The 20,279-nt window shown below is 45.0% G+C and overlaps 2 protein-coding genes and 1 non-coding gene across 8 annotated transcripts; all 3 read left to right on the top strand.

The window, feature by feature from the left end:
• Positions 1–2,968: 2,968 nt before the first annotated feature.
• Positions 2,969–7,095, top strand: LOC123136944 (uncharacterized). 6 transcript variants are annotated; one of them, XM_044556463.1, is made up of 7 exons: positions 2,969–3,451; positions 3,711–3,791; positions 4,247–4,302; positions 4,557–4,648; positions 5,070–5,370; positions 5,836–5,930; positions 6,429–7,095. In XM_044556463.1, exons 1-5 carry the CDS (start codon positions 3,394–3,396, stop codon positions 5,104–5,106), a joined length of 324 nt encoding a protein of 107 aa, XP_044412398.1. In that variant the 5' UTR covers positions 2,969–3,393; the 3' UTR covers positions 5,107–5,370; positions 5,836–5,930; positions 6,429–7,095. The 6 variants fall into 6 exon arrangements, 1 of the variants encoding a protein (XP_044412398.1); XR_006467516.1 differs by having other exon boundaries at positions 2,971–3,451; positions 4,816–5,370; XR_006467513.1 differs by adding an exon at positions 4,816–4,971 and having other exon boundaries at positions 2,971–3,451; positions 4,247–4,648.
• Positions 7,096–7,949: 854 nt separating this feature from the next.
• Positions 7,950–8,020, top strand: TRNAG-GCC (transfer RNA glycine (anticodon GCC)). The gene has a single exon. It is a non-coding gene; the product is annotated as a tRNA-Gly (tRNA).
• Positions 8,021–10,508: 2,488 nt separating this feature from the next.
• LOC123136946 (uncharacterized) lies at positions 10,509–11,579 on the top strand. Its single transcript, XM_044556464.1, has one exon. It carries the CDS (start codon positions 10,832–10,834, stop codon positions 11,300–11,302), a length of 471 nt encoding a protein of 156 aa, XP_044412399.1. The 5' UTR covers positions 10,509–10,831; the 3' UTR covers positions 11,303–11,579.
• The last annotated feature ends 8,700 nt before the right edge of the window (positions 11,580–20,279 follow it).

The raw sequence follows: 20,279 nt of genomic DNA, 5'->3' as shown, positions 1-20,279 counted from the left end.
TTACCAGGAAGCATGGTCGAACCAGCATCAAAAGACATTTTATTTTTTTGACTTCTAGTCACAGGTTTAGATATTACAACATTCACCTTCTTCTTATCCCTTCTTCTAGATCTAACAACAGTAAACTCCTCTTCATCCACCTCCCCATCCCTCACCCAGTTTGTATTAAGAGGAGATTTGTCTCCAGCCGCATTGGTAATAAACAAAACATTATCTTTTTGTTTCTCAGTGTTTTCAACTTTCTCAGCTATATTGGCTCTGGATTTTTCCAGTTCTCTAATCACATCAATAACAGTAAAGTTATTGTCAGGAATCTCCACCCCCATCATAGAAGCAGTATTAACAATTTTTAGATTGGACAGAATTTCAAAAGAGTTGGAGTTAGGGGATATTTCATTACCTTGAAGATTTCTCTTCTTGGTCAATTTTTCAGCTCGAATCCCCATATGCTCCATGTTCCCACCAGCAGTTCTCTGGCTCAACCTGATCTGCACTTCCTCCACCATAGGTGGAGTAGGGATCACCTCCACATTCTCCTCCTCAGAAGTATCAGGAGATTGCACAAAATATACCGACGTTACTTGCTGACATGATATATCATCAGGGTCCAGCTCAGTAACATGTGGTTGCCCCAACACAGCATCCAGATAAGATGCCTTTTCTCTGACAAGTGACACACTGGATACGATCTGCATGGTATTCACCACAATCTTTTCATATGCTATAGTTTCTGGGGACACCCCTCCCGCCATTTGCTTTTCTCTGTTCTCAGACACAATAGTGTCAATGAGAAGCTCATTATCAATCTCCTCACTTTCCTCCTCAGAGAGATTCTCCTCATTTTCTTTTTGATTTTTTTCATCATCATTATCCTCTTCCAGATTTTCTGTTAAAGCACGCATGCTCACTCCCTTCCCAGCAGAATTGGGTGGAGTAGAAAAATCTCCCAGAGTGGAAGAAGATCCCCCCTGGTCCCCATTTTTCACATTTTCAGTAATTCTAGCTCTTTTGGGGGACACTCCCTTATCTGCATCCTGAGGTACTGTCACACTTTCTTTAGGATTGTTTTTAACCAGAATTTTATCCACCGAGTAGAAAAAATCATAAAAATGATCTCCCAACACCCCCTCTGCCTTAGCTGGGATATTTTCAGCATCTCTACATCCCAATTTAATTCTGACCGACTCGGGTCTATTGACAGTAGCTTTGCCGATGTCCAGGGTTACACCCACCAAAGATCCAACATAGGCAATATTTCTTTCACATCTTTTGTCCAAAGGAATGTTGCTAACATTGACCCAAGCAATGTTAAGTACACCCTTGGCACCCACAGATTCAGACCATTTTTTGAGGCTCGCCACAACACCACAGCTTTTGATATTCATAGTTTCGGCAAAACATGCCTCATCCACATCTCTAGGTGAGGGAAACCTCATTACAAATGTATTAAGTCCAATCGACCTAGCAGAGCACTTCCAGTTTGTATTAATGTACGCATTAAAGAACTCCACTAACTGCCTGCCATTAGCTTGCCCTTCTATCACAGTTATCACAATAAATCTGTTCCTATCAGTGTTTTGCTTGGGAGTACTAGCATCATGTATATAAAAGAATCCGTTCCCCCTAGCTTGAAAACCACACATAGGCGCCACACATTCCCAAGGAAGAACAATATTGCAAATAGGAACCAGATGCCCACTTAAACCACATCTACCGCAAACTGCTCTAGGACAGCACATTGGGACATGCCCAAGATCTTTGCAAGTGACGCAAACCTCAGCACCACCCACTAGTGGGGTGGCATTCCTTCTTCCCGGAGTTGGATGACGTCGATCTTGTTGAGGACGCGCATCGTGCTGGGGACGTAGATCTTGTTGAGGATGCAGATCTTGTTGAGGACGCAGATTGTCGCCCGTAGTCGCCTTGCCTGGGTTGTTGTTGTCGCCCCATCTCTCAGTGCGACGGCCATCACTCTGCGTCTCCATGGCCGCCGCCTCCCACCTCGCTCGATCTGGTAGCACACGCCCCTGATCCATGTTGGTGGAGACCTGACCGCCATCTTCGTTGTCCCGTGTCCAGACCATGTTGCGGCCACCGCCACCTCCGCCGCGCCCTGCGCCCCGACCGAAGCGACCGGCGCCCCGGCCAGCCCGGCCCGCCCCGAAGCCATCCAGCCGATGGCCCCGGTTCTCCGCTCCTCGGTCCGCCATGGGAGTGGGTGGACTCGCGCGCGGTGGAGTCGCTGCGACCTGAGCGAAGGATCTGTGATCTCCTCCCGCCTTCCCCTCCCACCAGCCGAACGACGGGGAAACCCTAGGAGCCGAAACCCTAGGCGCCTCCCAGAAGTGATGGAGAAGGAGATCGAGATCTGGAATCGAGTGGGGTTGTGGGGGTCTTATCTCCTCCGCAACCCTAGCCGCATGACCTGTAGCCAACGACCCCACCTGGCCCGTGCTTGCCCCACCTCCTGGCCCCGCCATGGCGCGCGTGTCGGGTGCGGGTCCGAGTACCCCTGGGTCAGCCGTCCGCTGCGGTACACGGGACGAGCCAAGCGGTACACGGACGTGTCCCACAACCACTGACTCCGGCGCATCGGCGACCACGCGCGTCGGCGTCGCCGCAGATCGGCGGCCATGGTCGGCGTGGGGAGAGGGAGAGGATAGGGATGTCAGGAAAGCCATCATCCAGCCCGCGGGAAAAGCTAGAAAAACTTTCTGCCCAAAAAAAAAGATATCCTTGTCGACTGAATCACGACGATGGTGATCGAGGGTGACAACGTGCAGGTCATGCTGTGTTCATGCCCTCAATTTCATTCTCGAATCTAACTATCTAGGGGCAGGTTCCTCCACAAAAATTAAAACCATTCAGCTGTGCATCAAAGGCGCCTTCTCGCACTGTCCACGTCGGATCAGCTACGAGACAAGTAAGATTTGCTGGGCCACCACAATATTCACTTCGTCTGAGAGAAAGGGGAAGAGAAAAACGAGTTGATCCCCAAACCCTTTCGCTCTCTAGACGCAGACACCTCGTCTCCCACACGCAACCTCCTCTTCCCACTCCCCATCTAGGGCCGCCGCTGCCGCCGCCGTCCCGTCGCTCCTCCGGCGCTGGCCACCGAAGGAAGGTTGGCTTCTCCTATGGATCTTCTCCTCTTGGTGGCCCCTCCGTCCTCTTCGCCGGCGGCGAGCTCTTCGGGTCGGGGTCCTCGCCGCTCGTCTTCCTGACCCTGCTCCTGACCGAGGGCGGCGGCATGGACCTCCTACTTCCCTCTCTTATTCCCCTGTGCCTCGGCGAGGTGGGCCAAGCCAGCGCACACGACAAACGGTGGTTGCGGCTACGGCTCCGACGCGGGCGCCGCGGAGGTGGAGGCGGAGCTGCGGTGGCTGGTGATGGATGGCCGCGACAACGGCGTCAGCTTCGACGAGTTTCATCACCTCCACTGCTATCTCAGGTTTGTTAGTCTGATGGAGGCTCTGATTTGGTTGCTTGGTTTGATGGTTCCACTTTGCCTGTGTTAATCTGAAATCTGTTTGGATTTTGGATTTGGAGCATTTAGGAGGCTGTTCTGGATTGCTGCGCTCTGCAGTGGCAGGATTAGTGTTTCATTTATTGCTCTAGATGAATTGAGAGGCTGATATGAATTCATTTGTGTGTAGATTTTGTCAGTTCTAGAATTGGATGTTTATGCAGTTTCTTTGTCTCTCCTGCAGGCAGTAGCCAATTGATGGATTTGACTGCTGATCCCTTTGTGTTGGCTGATGGTGGTGAGATGGAAATAAGGATCAACCATGGTATATTTCCCCTTTTGATTCTTAGATATCCTAAGCATATATTATCGGATACACTTTTCTGTTTTTGTGATAAAATGAAATGAATAATGTACATGTTAAGGACATGATAAATCTTTTTCTTTCGATTTGGTTATGATTTGAGAATGCTCACATATATTTTCTGTCTTGCATCACCCCGGCGTGGTCTGTGATAGTGTCCAACTAGGAATTTGAATGTCAGGACCTAGCTAAAACTATGATGTTATCAGGTTAATAAATACTACTATCTTGCTACAGGTTCCATGAGTATGGCCAGTGTTAATCCTTCCACTTTCCTCACAGGCACCAAAAGAATAAATAATTGACCTTTCATTCTTCACGAAAAATATGTCATTTCGTTTTTAAGGAGAAAATTATAGGAAAAATTGTAGTAGAACACTGCTAACTGTAATTCCCCATGTGTCTTTGCATTTTAGGTGGGATGGGAATCTTTAAGAGGAAGAATCAAGCGACACGAGCACCTAATCCACATGTGTTGACAATCTCTGCTCCCTTTTAAACTCAAGATTTTAACCAAGATCATATACATTGTGAACCAAAGATAGTTTAGTATTCGGTTTAATTCTGCTGTTTGTTCTATTAGACAAATTACTATTATGTTGAAACCTTGCCGTGGTTGTGCTAAATTGTTTATTTCTATCTGTACCTGCCAGTTCTAAGCACCTATTTCTTCTTCTTCTTCTTTTGTATCTATACATAACAATTCTATTTTTCTTACCCCTGCAGTTATACATGACCTGCAGCTTATTCACATGGATCTTAAGCCAGAGAACATTCTCCTTGTTTCACCTGATACAATCAGGGTTCATGATTATAAGGTATTGAACTTCCAAACTAGAACTTGGCCTAAATTTGAGATTTCCCAAATGTATATTTTTGTTTTTCATTCATTCTTTGGATTTGATCCGTTGGTTACTTAATGCTCTTTACTGCATGAGTAAATTTCTTTTCCTTTATTTCTAAACTCAGTTTTATCCTTGACCAGGTGTGTCTTCGGTTGCATCCTTGAAATATTTCACTACTTATGTTGGATGGATGATGGATCTCATACTTTCAAGGGATATCTACTAACAAACTACCAAAATATATAGCTACTTTATTGTGACAAGTTTTTATATCAGAGGCACATGCGAGTTTGGCTGTTAGTAGCTTTCTGTTCGAACTCAATGGGATTTCATATGCACAAGTGCATAAGAAAGTAAAGATTGTTCTTTCCCTGCTAAAGTTTTCATTGTGCAGGTTTGCTGACTTGATTCAAGCTATCCTGGTGGAGTGACATCAACATCCAGAATGCCAAAAGGCTTTTGGTAGATTCCAAGGCAGGATAAAATCCATACAATGGTTTCACACCTTCAGTAAGTCTTGCCATGCACTATTTTTTCATGAATTTGAGGACGAGGAGAGCTACGAGCGGTTCTGGCGGCATGAGCGGCGAGGAGTGATGGCGTGCGACTACACTGAGGTGTACGCCTCCATGTCAGGCAACTGTGGCCGTCACGTCGTGGAGCAGCGTTCTGCCATGGTGAACTGGATCATCGAGGTCAGTGTACATGTACTCTGCATTCTACATGTGTATCGCGATTCCACTTTACCTCATTTTCAATTGATGGTACAAGCTCGCCTTGTAGATTTACAGTCATGAGTTGGTGTTGTGCTGGTAATTGACTGTGAAGTCGCATTGTACTTCTGATTCAGTGTTGGTTTAGTTATCTGAATGATATCTGTTCTAAAAGCACTATGGTTATGTGGCTGAGACCATTCGTGCTGTGTAGGATCCAGCGATAGTGGTTGGTTTCTTATCATTGTGTCGTGCGCCTGTAGGTTCCAGCTCGAGCTGCTGCCGTGGCTGGCAGGGTGAATTCTGTAGTTCATAGTGAACTGAACTAGATGTTTATTCTTGTATTAGATCAAATATTCATTATATTCTAGCTAAATCAGCTTGTAAAAGAAGTTGGTTTCTGTATTGTTTGTGAACAGTTACTGATTCGATTTCCTGACTGTGCAGTGGTTTCTTCTGTTTGCCCATTGAATCTGCTCACAAGAGATGTGATAATTCTAAGCTGGAGGAAGTTGTGGAAGAGGCTACCAAGCTCCAGGAAGGTGAGATAGTTCAATTCACCCATGCACCAGAATCCATCCATCTATTCATTGATTAAGACTGTACATACTCATCAGTTTGTTTATTTGTACCCCCTCTATAAATAAATATAAAAGCGTTTAGATCACTAAAGTAGTAATTTAAACACTCTTATATTTCTTTACGGAGGGAGTATTGTTTAAGACTCTAGACTGTGGAAGTTAAAAAAACATCCATTTATTCTTGTTTTACCTGCACTAATATGGATTTGCATTTCAAATCTTGTTTATCTGTACTCATTAGTACTCTGGATTGTTGCATTTGAACTAAAATGATTAATTTTAAACTTTATCAGTTTATCTGTAGTGGTTTTGAAATGTATCCATTTTTTCCTCGCTTTATCTGTAGCCAACAAGATCTTAATTGGAGCATCCCAAAATCCAGCCATGTGTGTACTTTTGTATTTTCCAAATTGTATCTTTTATCCGTTGTTGCTAATTATGAATGTGATGCATCTGTAGCTGCAGTTGAGGAAGAACAGAAGCTTGCCAGTGCTGAGAAGTATGTTACCTTGCTAGCAATGGAGGATTCGCATATCTTAGGTGTCATTTCGAAGTCCACATCGGAACCAGCCATCAAGAGCATTGAAGGTGCCTCAACTGAAGATGGTGAGAGCAGCAAATGGTCACTGGTGTTGGAGATAGATGATGAGATCAATAGTACCAGTGAAGATAAGGAAGTAGCTGCCGTTGAAGTGCCAAAAAGGAAGCCATCAATGTAGATGCTTTCAGTTCCACCGCCCAGCTGTTGTAACAGAGAAGGAAGTCTCTGGTGTTTATTTCAAGGAAGATGCTCTCAGTTCCACCGTTGAGGCTGCTGATGCTGCTAGCAATATAGCCCCAGCAGCTGTGACAGCGAAGGAAGTCACTTCTGCTGAGCGGGAGCCTGCCACAGCAGCCGACCTGTGAGGTATGCTATTTGGTACCAGCACTTCATTCTCAACATAAGGTTGTGTCTGTTACTCATATAAAAGGCTTTTTTCTAGATCTGCAGATTATGGTTTTCCAAACACAATACACTGATTGTAGTTTTTGTGAGCTTGTTCTTTATAAGAAAATAATTGAACCTTTTCAATTGTCATTATGCCATTGATATCAAAATCTTGCATGAGTTTTTGTTGATTGTTTAGTGACTAAGCTTATGTTGGTTAATATGAATTTGAATTGCACTCTGGATCAAGTTATTTTCTGATATGGTAGCTCATTGCTAAACTTTTTTGGCCCATTCTAATTGTAAAACGAAGCAATAGCAAATCAATCGTGAGGTTTCAAGCACAAAATAAACTACATGTAGCCCATTTCACCATGATTTGGATTACTGAACTGTTGTCCCGAAAGAACAATGTACATGACATGACAAACTAAGAACACAAGCATGGCTGATTTACTGAATTCGGATAACTCTGCCAGTTTTCCCCAACATGTTGATACCAATTTTTTTGTCAACTCAGACAACATATGTGCCTATGCATTTTGTTTACTTGCAAGCAAGGGTCAGGTTTTCCGAACATAGACCTCATGGCAGAAATGGCTTAAGAACATAATCAACTTTGTGCTTACATCAAGGTGAAGATACCTAAGTTCCAGTTAGGAATTTGCACGTACGAGTACTAAATATGAATGTACTTTAAGTATGTGATGGAATAACACCACGTGGTGCAAACAAGAAAGTGGAAGGGGCGCGTCCCTATCTCGCAACGCCCCAACTTCCTCCCAGGAGGCCCGCAATGGCGGGCCCCAACCACTAGTACATCAGTATAGTACTGCAAGAAAGCACGTTGGCCTAAGGCTACGCTGGCTGGTACCATGTATACATGCGGCGTGGTAGATTTGGCAGTTTGGAGTAGACCGTGAGTCCGTGACGGTGAGAGCATTTGTCCTCGAGGTTTTAGAAACAATGCTCTTCCTTCGGACGGCAACACGAAACTTTCTGCTTAATTAATGACAAACGTATTATCTATTATGCATTTTGAAAAGCATGGAGCACCAGTGGTCTAGTGGTAGAATAGTACCCTGCCACGGTACAGACCCGGGTTTGATTCCCGGTTGGTGCATATCTTTTTGTTTTGCCCCTCACTCTCTCTTCCACAGACCGGTTCGATTCCATGCGTGTCGCTGCAATTCTGCCGAAACTCCAGCCATGATTGGATCTTCACATTCCACTGAATTCCTTTCAGCAAAAACACACTTTCAACCAAGAGTTCCTTTTCAGCTTTCAGGATTCCTTCCTTCATCCTCAACTACCACAGACCCGGGTTCGATTCCATGCGTGTTGCTGCAATTCTGCCGAAACTCCAGCCGTGATTGGATCATCACATTCCCACTGAATTCCTTTAGGCAAAAACACACTTTCAACCAAGAGTTCCTTTTCAGCTTTCAGGATTCCTTCCTTCATCCTCAACTACGTCCTCCTTTCAGGATTCCTGCCTTCATCCTCACCTACTTCCTCCCGCAGCACCCCGTGCTATGCTAAGGCCCGCCAGAGCCGTCCTCCCCCTCCTCGCAAGCAACGACCATCGATGGCAATAAGAGCTGCAATCCTCGTCGCGTGTCTTTTTCTCCTGAACAGGTGCTCCATCAACATCTTGCAAGAGTTTCTCAATACATGGGGGACCTCTGCCGAGCCACACAGTTGTGGCTCGCTCAGATCGTCTATACCTTGCCAGGCAATCTACAACACTATTCTGGGACCTATGTAATTTCTGTGAAATAAACACTCTATTAATCATTACAGACTTGATATGAACTACTAAATGACCAAAGGCCGAATGATCTAAGCTAGAGTCAGAAAGACAAGATAAAGCACTCTTTTTTTTTGTGAGGGACAAGATAAAGCACTCGATGAGTCAGACTGCACCATGACCGAAAGCTCCGTATGTTGTTGAGCAAGTGCCATACCGATCATCAAAGTGTGGATCTCCGCCTCAAGAGCATCATTGCAGTTAAACAGGTAGCGGCACGCCGGAAGAAAAGAGCCCTCGGGCCTTCGTAGAATCATCCTGGCCGCCGCCATTCCATCTTCCTCTCGGAATGAACCATCGACTGAGAGTGTCGTTACACAACTAGCGGGTGCAGGCCATGGAAGCACTCGGGCCAGTGGACTCTGCAGAGGACCCTCTCCATAGTCCATGATCACCATTTTACCTTTTAGCATCTCTTCTATAGAGTACCTTTTGGCTAATTGCACCAAATTCATATAGCTGACGAAGAAGTCAGCTGATGCCGCAACCGCGACGGCCTCCTTCCCATGAATAATATCGCAATGGACTTGCAAAATTCTCCAAATCATCATGATAATCATACTTCACACTATGTTCGTACAATCCGCAAGAAGCAGTAGCAACCAGTCCTACCCGGAATCAATCACCATTGGCGGCTCCAAACTGAACCCATGGTCTCTTATTAAAGGATTACACTGATATGAGTAGTAATCAATAAAGCTCTTCTTTACTTCAAGGTTAGGAAATCGTAAAGGATCTTCGGATATACTCCATCTGTTTCATAGTATAGTGCATATAGATTATTTTGAAGTCAAACTTCATAAATTTTGATCAAGTTTATATAGGAAACAATTTAGAGCCTGTTTGGGACTACTCCGCTCCGTAAAACCCAGCTCCTCTCTAGAAAATGCAAGTCAAACGGAGTAGGTCCATGATATACCGCTCAAAAATATAGAATCTAGGGTACAACTCCTAATTTTTTGTGAAACTCTTCAGGGGGTGCCCCAGAAACTCCAGAAACTGAAGTTGGGGGGAATTACCCAAACTGCCACCAGTAAGTAGATACCTTTTTGTTTTTTCCACTTCATCTAATCAAATAGACTATTTCCACCAAATCTCACATCCTTGGAGCTAGTTGGAACCGCTCTTTGGTGGACCTGCAACTCCTGTATGAAACTGGTTCAAAGTGAATTTCGTGAATTGAAACTGATTCTGACGGAGTGGAGCAGTCCCAAACAAACCCTTATATATACAATATCAAATATATAAAATATGAAACTATATCTTATGATGAATCTAATAATATATGTTTGGTATTTTAGATATAAATATCCCCCCACCCCCCAAACTTGATCAAAGTTTAAGAGGGTTAACTCTTTAGAAAACTTACACGCACTATGTCACGAGAGCGACTCACACGTTGCACGCCCGCGCGCGCTCTCTCTCTCTCTCCCTCTCAATTTTTTTGTTTTGAGAAAATCTCTCCCTCAAGTAATGCTACAACTACGGGGAGTTTTACAGGACGTTTACGGGCTAAGTTGAGATGGGCTATTAGTTAAGGATGAAGCGGGGCCCGTCCTGAAAATCAGGGGGAGAGGGGTTAGTCCGTTAAACTCTGTAAAAAATCCTCCGTAAGTCTAGCATTTTTCTCTCTCTCTCTGACGAGGAACCCATCTATTATTGCCCCTCATCTCTATGTTGAGAGCAAAAGTGACACTTGAAGGTCAGAAGCGTGGCTTTCATTTGCCGACGGCTGATCTGACCGCGTGTCTATAACTCTACATCATCCGAGCTTGACAACTCCCGGAATAATCAAACGTTGATTTTTCCGAGCAGGAACAGAAAGAACATCAGAATGGCATCTCCAGAGTTGAACGCGCGCACGCACACAATGGACAATACAGGTCGACGCGGCCAGCTAGCGGCACCAAGCCGCCAACTACCTCCAACGCTAACTACCTCCAGCTAGCGACACCAAGCCGCAACGGTGCACCCCGCAGCCCGCGCTTGACCCGTCGCGATACCGAAGCCCATAGAACCAACGTGCTATATAATCACAAGCCGTATCGAGGGGCTTCTCGTCTCCTCATTCCGCCCCCAGCGTCCTTCCTTCAGCGCGCCGCCGCCGCCGTGCTGTTATTGCCGATGGAAACCTCTGGACGACACGGCGCCTCCGGCTGCTACACCCCTCCCGCGGCAGACAGGCTCTGGAGGCAGCGCTCCTCTCCCGCAGCTGTTGTGTCCGCCTTCTTGCCGTGCGGCGGCGACGGTGGCCAGGCGCGAAGAAAGATCAGGAGCGCGCGTCTGGGTGGGAAGGTCGGGCACCGCAACGGCGAGGAGGCGGAGTTGGGCCCTGCTGCCTTGCCAGGCGGCATGGGGTTCGCGCGAGCGCTGTGGATGCAGATCGTCACCAAGGTGATGAGCCGGAGGGGTTCCTCCGTGAAGGAGCGGTACGCGCAGGAGGATTACGAGCAAAACTTCGACGAGGGCGGCGCGGCTGGGGAGCCCGAGAACCTCCCGCGGTCCTTCTCCGCGCGGTACGCCCGCCGGCGTCCTGCTGGGATGGCGTTCTCGGATGTAGCTCACCGCCTGCGTTTGCATCCTGATTGTGGGTAATTAAATCTTGTGAGGAGTTTGTGGACATGAGAAACGATCACGTCATCGACTCATGGGTGTAGCTCAGACTGGTCTTGTCTTTGGAAAAGAAAATACGACCATACGTACACATGAGGCCTTCAGCTCAGACTTCTCAGGGCATGTACAATGGTGGCATATTAATACATATGCCTCATGACAAAAGGTAATTTGAAGTATCTACATTTTATTTTTCTCCCCAATGTAAGCTATCACTAATGTGCCTTATAAAAAAATAAAAAATAAAGACTTTAGTACACATGCATCTCTACTTTTCACTTCAACCTTTGTCACCGGACCACACTTTTTCTCTTCAAGCACCCGCCTCCAAGAGAGGATCCTGCTTCCCTATCCGAACCTACTTTACGTCATATCCCATCCTACATGGCATGTGAAGCATCACCTTGAGGCTATGCATTGTACATGCCCTCAGGGCGAGGGCATGGCCAACGGTTAGCCCGAGACGTGCTGCCTCGCTGGCCAGCTAGGCTTGGATGCCAATGTGGATCAAAATCTAATGTCTTAAATGTGTTAGTGTTGCCTCAGAAAAGTTGACCGCTTTGGTGAAAAAATGAGGAGAGCGAGGAAAAAAAAGAAAAAGAGTGTCCGGACACAGTTGAAGCATGCAGTCAGGCCATGGTCGACAACAACATTACCACCTCGAGCTCGGCCACTACATGGCCTTGAGCTTGTACACTCGCCATGGATTCGATCTAGTCGGAGCCGAGGTACATCGTGACTGGATTTCGGAGAAAATTTTGTCGGCAGCGCTTGATCTAGGAGAAGGAGCAAAGTCGTCGCCTGCCTGCACCGGCCGGGCCGGTCCAGGGAAATGAGCAAAGTTGTCGCTTGCCTGCACCGCCCTGGCCGGCTGGGGCCATGCCAAGGCGCACCATCACATGACCGTTCATTCCGGCAGGAACAACGGAGTTGTCGGCTGCACTAGCCACATGAGGCCTTGAGCTCGTCCATCCTTGGCCTCGAACTGGTTGGGGAGAAATACATTGCAAGGGGTTTCGAAAGAAAAAAGTGATGGGGGCTATGGGTCCGGGAGGATTGAGAGAATCGGTGACGTGGTGGCTTGGAAATCCATTGAGGAGCACCATCTTTGAAGGAGGCGGAGGGGAACGAGATAACCATGGAGGAAGAAGATCGGGGCTTGAGATAGAAAAAGCGTGGGTCCCATCCAAACTGTGGTTCAAGATTTATGTGTGGTAGCCTCATCCATTTGATTCCTACGTGGATCGCATGGGGCAGCAGCAGGCGTTGCCCCCATAGTTCATGCCCTCACGAAACTTGTTCAAACTCTTAGCCGTGATTAGCGCCCTCGAAAAAAGACAAGTCAGAACCTGCAAAAGCACAAGATCAACTATATATTATTGTTAGCGGATTTGCCAAGTTGCCCGTCTAATGATTTTATTTGGGGAACACCTATGCATCAGGTACAAGAAATGCTGCAGCCGCCTCCTCTCCTAAATAATTAGGGTTCCTCCGCCTCCCACCGGCACCGCCGCAGTCCGCCTCGTCTCCTGTGGGCTTAGGGCCATGGGGCGCGGTGGATCCTAACTTTTATCGGTGGGAGGGTTCCGTTTTTAGATGCGTTTTCAAGTTTTTTTATGGTTTGTGTCTTGTTCAGGAAGGCGAGACGGCGATGACTTCCTAAAAATGGAATAATATTCTTCCTGTCTAGCCCCGTTTTGGTGGTGCATCTAGTATCGTCGGTGGGTGTGTGAAGGTGTGTCTCTGGCGGATCGGCCTTTGGTGGATTTGCTTGGATCTGTTCGCCGTTCGTCTATGTTCGTGTGTCTTCAGGTTGGATCCTTCTGATCTATGCTACTCTTCATCGGCGGTGGGTGTTGTTCTAGTGCGCTGGTCCTATGGGGTCTTAGCACGACGACTTACCAACTGTCTACTACAACAAGTTTTGCCTGGCTCCGATGAGGGAGGGGCGATGACGACGGCGCGTCCTCGGCTCGCTTCAGTGCTTGTAGTCGTCGCTAGGTGGTCTATGAATCTAAATATAATTTTTATTATTTCTGATGTTCATTGTGCTGCTACAATTGAAGATAAATAGATCAGATGTTTTCTCAAAAAAAAAAACAAGAAATGATGTATGTTTCAGTCGTATTGAACATGATGTGTCAGATAATGAATAAATGTACAAGAAAGATAACATAACAAAAGGGGGAAAGGTGACTGGATTATGTTTCTTTTTCAGACGAATTACCTGGGGCCACAAAAAACCAAGCTAGCAAACCGATCCAGGTTAAATGTCTGATCCTCTTTAACTCGTTAAATCCATTCCCCACGTCGGGCTCTTCTTCCCCACGACCTCAACTTCTTTCCCGTGCCACAGATTGCGCCCGTTCCCCTAGTCGCTACCATTAATAACCAGGAAAAGATTTAATTAAGAAGTTGAAGAAAAGCAAAAGATCCGAACATTCAAGGGGAAACATATTGCAGGAAAAGGATCAGAACACAAGACATGGACGGAGCTACTTACACATGTCAGATTTCCCTCAAACTCTACCTTCTAAAACCCTAGATGAGTCATGATCAAGAAAATAAGCTTATGTGAAAAAACCAAGATCATATAAACATTTGAAATACATGTTGCTCAGTGCATCCACATAATATAACTAGGGTCATCATATACTCCCAAAAAACATGCAGAAACAAACTAAACCATCATTAAAAAGATGCATACAACTAGGATAATAGTTACTGATGAGTGTAAATTGAAAGAACTATATATGCTCCTCATAATATAAGATGGCTAACTTGTTTCTATGCAGGAAAATGGATCATAGAGAACAAATGCATAGTCTTCCGCAGATCAGGTATGGACAAAAAAAAACTAAATATCAGGTTCGGTTAAATAATCTAATGAAATAAGAATTTTCATACATATGCAATGACAAATTGCAGTCAAGAAATGAGAGAATCATAAACTAAACTGATGCAACAAATCTACACAACAACTAATCTACAAAGTAGTGACTTAGATAGAAACATACCTTTCTATATGGAGCTGGTGCAAAGCACGGTGCTATCACATGTACTTTCACGGTATCTGTTACATACAATTATGAAACAAAAATAAATATCAAATACAAGAAATCAAAATTAACAACAATTCTACTATTGTCGTTTTATGGGAACTTTCACGGGAACATTCAACAGAAAGTCATAGTTGCATGTATGAACTTAGTGCAAATCAAAATCAACAAAATGAGGATGCAGATAACAACATGAATATTAAATTGACAGAGCAACACCAAGAAGACAATGGATACTCTTTAGCTGATACAACAGATTCCAACAACTACAGCTCAAGTGAAAATGAAGAGGAGTTCCTTGAAGATTTAACGGTTGAGTTAAATGGAACTACTCCTCTACTTAAACATTTCTCTCGCAGTCCAGAAGATCATCATTTCTCACTGGCAAATAAGTGTTTTGAGGCTAGAGGAGATTTCTCTCAGCTCCCATAGGTTTCGGTCAAGCATCAGAGAAACATAAATTTCAAAACGCTCTACCCCTCTTAATAGTATGATGGTCCTATGACTCAAATAATAGAGAAAGTATTACGAGTGAAAATGATATGTCTTCTCTTCGTCTTCTTTCTTCTTGGCTGGAGTCAAACGCACGGACCAAGTACCAAAACAATTGCTTCACGTCAACAATTTTTAGGGTTCAACTTCACCACCATTATCTTCAATGGCAATCTTCTATACAACGCAGATGACAATCTTTTGAGTTTATAGCAGAACTCCTCAATACTCCAGGGATCTAATTTCTCTGTGTGCACTAATAAACATATAAGTCCCTTATTGTTTGTGTAAACAATCTTCAGAACATAAGCAGGCAATTATTGCACAACAAAAATACACCAAGTGGAAGAGAACACGAGCACAAATAATGAAGCAAATGAACTACCAATCCGAACGTAAATGGTGTGACAGACGATGATGAACTGCACGCTTGTTGTGGTCCGAGAACAAGGCAAGGTGCACATCAGTGCAACAAGGGAGATGGCGGAGACGTGTTTGACCATCACTGGCGGGATCGGACAAAGAGCATACCGGAGCAGCAGTTGCAAGGTGAAATGAGAGGGAGGCCAGCTAGTGTGCGCAGTGTCCGACATGCGGTAAAAAACAATGTACTTATAGAAGAATACATATATCTTAAGAAAAAGACCGAACGGCCCTCGGGGCCACATTCGCATGTGGTGGGGCGCTGGCCTGCCGACCTCTTGTCGTCGCATGATATCCCACAAGTATAGATGATGGTGACAGTCTTCGAGGGTAGTATTTCACCCAAATTTATTGATTCGACACAAGGGGAGCCAAAGAATATTTATAAGACTTAGCACTTGAGTTGTCAATTCAATCAAACTTGAAAAGTTGTTTCTCTGTGCCAAAGTGTTTAGTAGCATAGTAGTTTGATAGTTTTGATAATAGCGGTAACACTAACAATAACAGTAATAATAGCAGTTTTGTAGGGATTGTAAAAGCAATAACAGCAGTAGTAACTTTGCAAAGACAATATGAGCAAAGCATAGGCATTGGATTAGCGATGGATATTTGTGTTGAATGACATTCATCATATAATAGTTAGAACCTAGAGCTAAACACAATAGCTCCAATTCATCAATTCAATATAGACATGTATTCCATATATAGTCATACGTGCTTATAATAAGAACTTGCATGACATCTTTTGTGCTACCCTCCCCTGGAAGTAGGGTCCATAAGGAAATCTAAGGGATATTAAGGCCTCCTTTTGATAGAGAATCGAAACAAAACATTAACACATAGTGAATACATAAACTCCTCGAATTACAGTCATCCCCAAAGAGTATCCCAATTATTGTCACCTTGGGGTCTACGAATCAGAACAATAACAAGTGCATATAACTAGCAGATAGGATCAAGAACTCAAATAAATTGATGATAACATATATATTTCAAATATGAAATCATGGCACTCGGGTCCTGGTGACAAGCATTAAGCATAGCAAAGTCACATCAACATCAATCTCAAAACATAGTGGATACTAGGGATCAAGCCCTAACAAATTGACTTGATTACATGACAAATCTCATTCAATTCCATCACCGTCCAGCAAGCCTACGAAGGAATTACTCACTCCCAGTGGCGAGCATCATGGAATTGTTTATGGAGAAGGATTGATGATGACGATGGTGACAAATCCCCCTCTTCGAAGCCCGAACAGACTCTAGATCAGCCCTCTCAATGAAAAACAGGAGGCGGCGGCGGCTCCCTATTGTAAAAAATGATGATTCTTTCTCCTTGATTTTTTTCTCCGTGAGAAGGTACTTATGGAGTTGGAGGTAGGGAAAACGGGGGATCATGGGACACACAAGCTAAGGTGGTGAGGGTGCGCCACCTGAGCATGTGGCTCTGTGGTGGCCCCCCTCCAGGAGGTCTTTTCACCAATACACTACTAGGGAAAACCTTATACACAGAATGTTACCAGTAGCGCTTGTTAAAATGAGGCGCTACTGCTACTTAGCAGTAGCGCGTCTGACAGAACCGCGCTACTGTTACCCGCTTAGCAGTAGCACGGCAGGAACAGAAAGCGCTACTACTATAATTGCCACACCGTTCCCGACGTGTTAGGTATAGTAGTAGCGCCCTTCTACGAACACTACTACGGATTTTAGCAGCAGCGCGTTTTTCCTCCCCATGCTACAGTTAAAGCTATTTTCACCTAACCCCCCGCGCGGCCTGATTCCCTCTCCTCTGCTTCCTCCCCCAATTCTCCTCTACTATTCCTCGTCGCCTCCGCCTCGCCGCCGTCTCCCCCGACCCCGCCTCGCCGCCGTCTCCCCCGACCCCACCTCGCCGCCGTCTCCCTCGACCCGCCTCGCTGCCGTCTCCCCCGACCCCGCCTCGCCGCCGTCTCCCCCGTCCCCGCCTCGCCGCGCCTCGGTGCCGCCGTCTCCCCCGACCTCATCTCTCTCCCCGCCCTCTGTAAACACTCTCCCCTTCCGATCCCTCTTCTCTGCTTAGTATGAACCCTAGCTATTTAGTGCTAGTTAGTATGAACCCTAGGCTATTTTTAGTGCTAGTTAGTTAATTACTTAGATGGTAATTAGGGCAGTAGTTCCTAGGTACTAATTAGTTAGTAAGAACTAGGTACTAATTAGGTACTAGAATATTTTTATTTATAGTAAGTTTATTTTTAGTAAGAACTAGTTGAATTAATAGAACTAGTTAGTAAGAACTTGTTTCTATTTTTTAGTTAAAGCAATTTTTCCCGCCTCGACGTGGACGATGCCTATCCCACACCCTCATCATCGAGTCGGCGGAGGACGACACCTGCTTGACCAGATCGGCCATGTCCGGGACTGGGCTCCGCCAGGGTGGTACTGGGAGGCGCTACCTACCGGGGGGCGCAGGTTGGTGAGGAGCCAGCCTGTCGTTGACCCAAACCTTCTTTGGTGGCGGTCGCGTGGGCCAATGATGATCCAGAGGCTCGAGGACTCCGTGAAGGTGGTGCGTCACCGTGTCAGTGAGGAGGACGCGCACGTCCGTCGCTACTTGTTTGCGTTGGAGCACAGGCCGTTCTCCAATACCTGCCAGGTTCTCCGGGGATCTCACTGGAGCTATGATCCCGTGATGGTTCCTTCTCTGTGGGTGTCCACCGCCCGCGCCGATAACCGTCGTATGCTAGGGTTTTAGTTGTATTAGTGATGTTATATGTATGACACTATTCGTGATGTATTAGTGATAATATTCGATGATGTACGGACGCATGAGATGATTTACTTTTGCTTATTGAATGCATGCTAATTTGAGTCCTATAAGATATTTTGAAATGTATATCTTGTGTTGCTCAATATCCAAGTGGCCGGTCATGTTTGTAGGTTACACCTCCGAGTGGCCTATGTTTTGCCGGAGTGTTGATTCATTTTCGTTCCGGCAAATTTCAGGCGCTCGATATGTCCTATTTTAGCAAAGGTCATGCCGGATTTTTCCGTGAATTTTGGCATGACTTGTGCCAGAATATGTAGGAAATATTGAGTGCCCCGGATTTGTGTGTTGAGTATCTTGGTAGTTGTCTTCGATCGATTTTCAATTAATGTTTTAACTATGAACATAGGAAATGTCTGACGACGAAAAGGATTTCGGTATTTGCAAATACTGCGAAGACGAGCGCGGCCTGTGCGACGGAATCTTCCTAGATGATGATAGGCGCTTCAGCATCAAGCTGGACGAGAACTTCGAAGTGGATACAGTAAGTCACAACGACAAGTCTTTTTTCGTAATTAAGCATGACATCTGCTTCATTTGCTTCAACTTATATTTTTTTACTATTCTACTAGCGTATCCCCTGCCATGCAAGAGTTTTTGTATTGGATAAGATAGGTTTCAGTCATAGTATGGAGGAAAAGAAAGTTTACTTGAAGACCGAGCATGGTTATATTTTCCATGCAAAATTATACAATTCAGACGACTACACCTATTTTGGATGCAAAACATGGCGAGCACTATGCAAGACTTATGCATTTGAGCCTGATATGGTTATCACCTTTGATATTCGTCCGGAAGATGATATTGAAGGTAATACCGACATCTGGGTCGATGTGCAGACGCCTCCAGTTATACCATTATGTAAGTTTCTCAACCATATTTATGTCTTTGATATTGTTTATTCAAAAATAGTTGACAACTAATTTGTATTGTCAGCTTATTTCGGTGCAAGCAAACATGTCCAGCGCTTGGTAGACAGGACCGTATACTGTCCTGGGGCTGAACTCAACTGCGAGGAGCTCAGTCATTATGTTTCATGGCTTGAGGATCTTGATACTGTCAAGACAAATTTTCTTCCTGCATTTAGAAATGTTAGTACTGAAAATGTGCGACCAATAGTGTTCGTAATGAACTACGGTCACATCTATTTAGGAAGGATGGTAAGATTTTTACTATTTGTCATCAGTGCATCTTTTCCATACATTATTTTTGAAGCTAAACTTCATTGCTAAGTATGTTACCATACGATGTTCTTCAACAGGGACTCCCGATGAATGTTGTGCCTTATGGGATTGAGACTAAAGGTACCATGAGTATTATCAGCTTACGGCCAAGATATCCTACAGATTACTTTAGTGCATTCAAGATTAGCGACGGATGCTTAATAGTGCAAGAATGGACCAAATATGTGATGGGGGAGCGCAGAGAAGTACTAGGGGGCAGCAAACAGATGCGCTACCCACGATTAGGAGACAGGTTCATCTGCATGCTCCAGTTTGATCAAGGAGGAGAGCTATACATGTTTTATGTTATTTTACCTAAGAGAGAGCAGCAGGAGTGATTAGCTAGCTAGAAATGAGTTTGAGGATGATGATGTGCTACACTATTACTATGATGATAAAATAGCTAGTGTTGGTGGTAATGACTATGATGATTATTATTAGCTAGTGTTAGTGGTGATTAAATAAATATTGTTGGTGGTAATGACTATGATGATGATTAAATAGCTTGTGCTGGCGGATTAGATTCAAGTGGAGGCAACATGTGGTGCACATCGAAAGTACTACTAGTCCAAACTAGATCAAGTTTGGATTAGTAGTATACTTTTGACATGCACCACATATTGCCTCCACTTGAACCTAATCCACCTTCATTTGACACACTTTTATAGACATAATGATGTAAACCTCATAACTGGTATTGTACCAATATTTATACGATGGCGCATAAATACACTAAAAAAAATACTAGTAGCGATGGACAGAAAACACGCTGCAAGTAGTTACCTTAGCAGTAGCGTGGTACTGAATAAATGCTGCAGCTATTTGTCCTAGCAGTAGCGTGTGCGGGCACGCGTTACTGCTAAGCAATAGCTGTAGCACCTTATTAGTAGCGCGACCTCCCGCGCTACTAGTGGACACAAAACCCGCGCTACTGCTAGGGTTTCCCCTAGTAGTGA

This window comes from Triticum aestivum, chromosome 6B (assembly GCF_018294505.1).
Source record: "Triticum aestivum cultivar Chinese Spring chromosome 6B, IWGSC CS RefSeq v2.1, whole genome shotgun sequence".
In the NCBI taxonomy this organism is placed as follows: domain Eukaryota; kingdom Viridiplantae; phylum Streptophyta; class Magnoliopsida; order Poales; family Poaceae; genus Triticum; species Triticum aestivum.
This window is presented reverse-complemented; position numbering and strand designations above follow the sequence as displayed.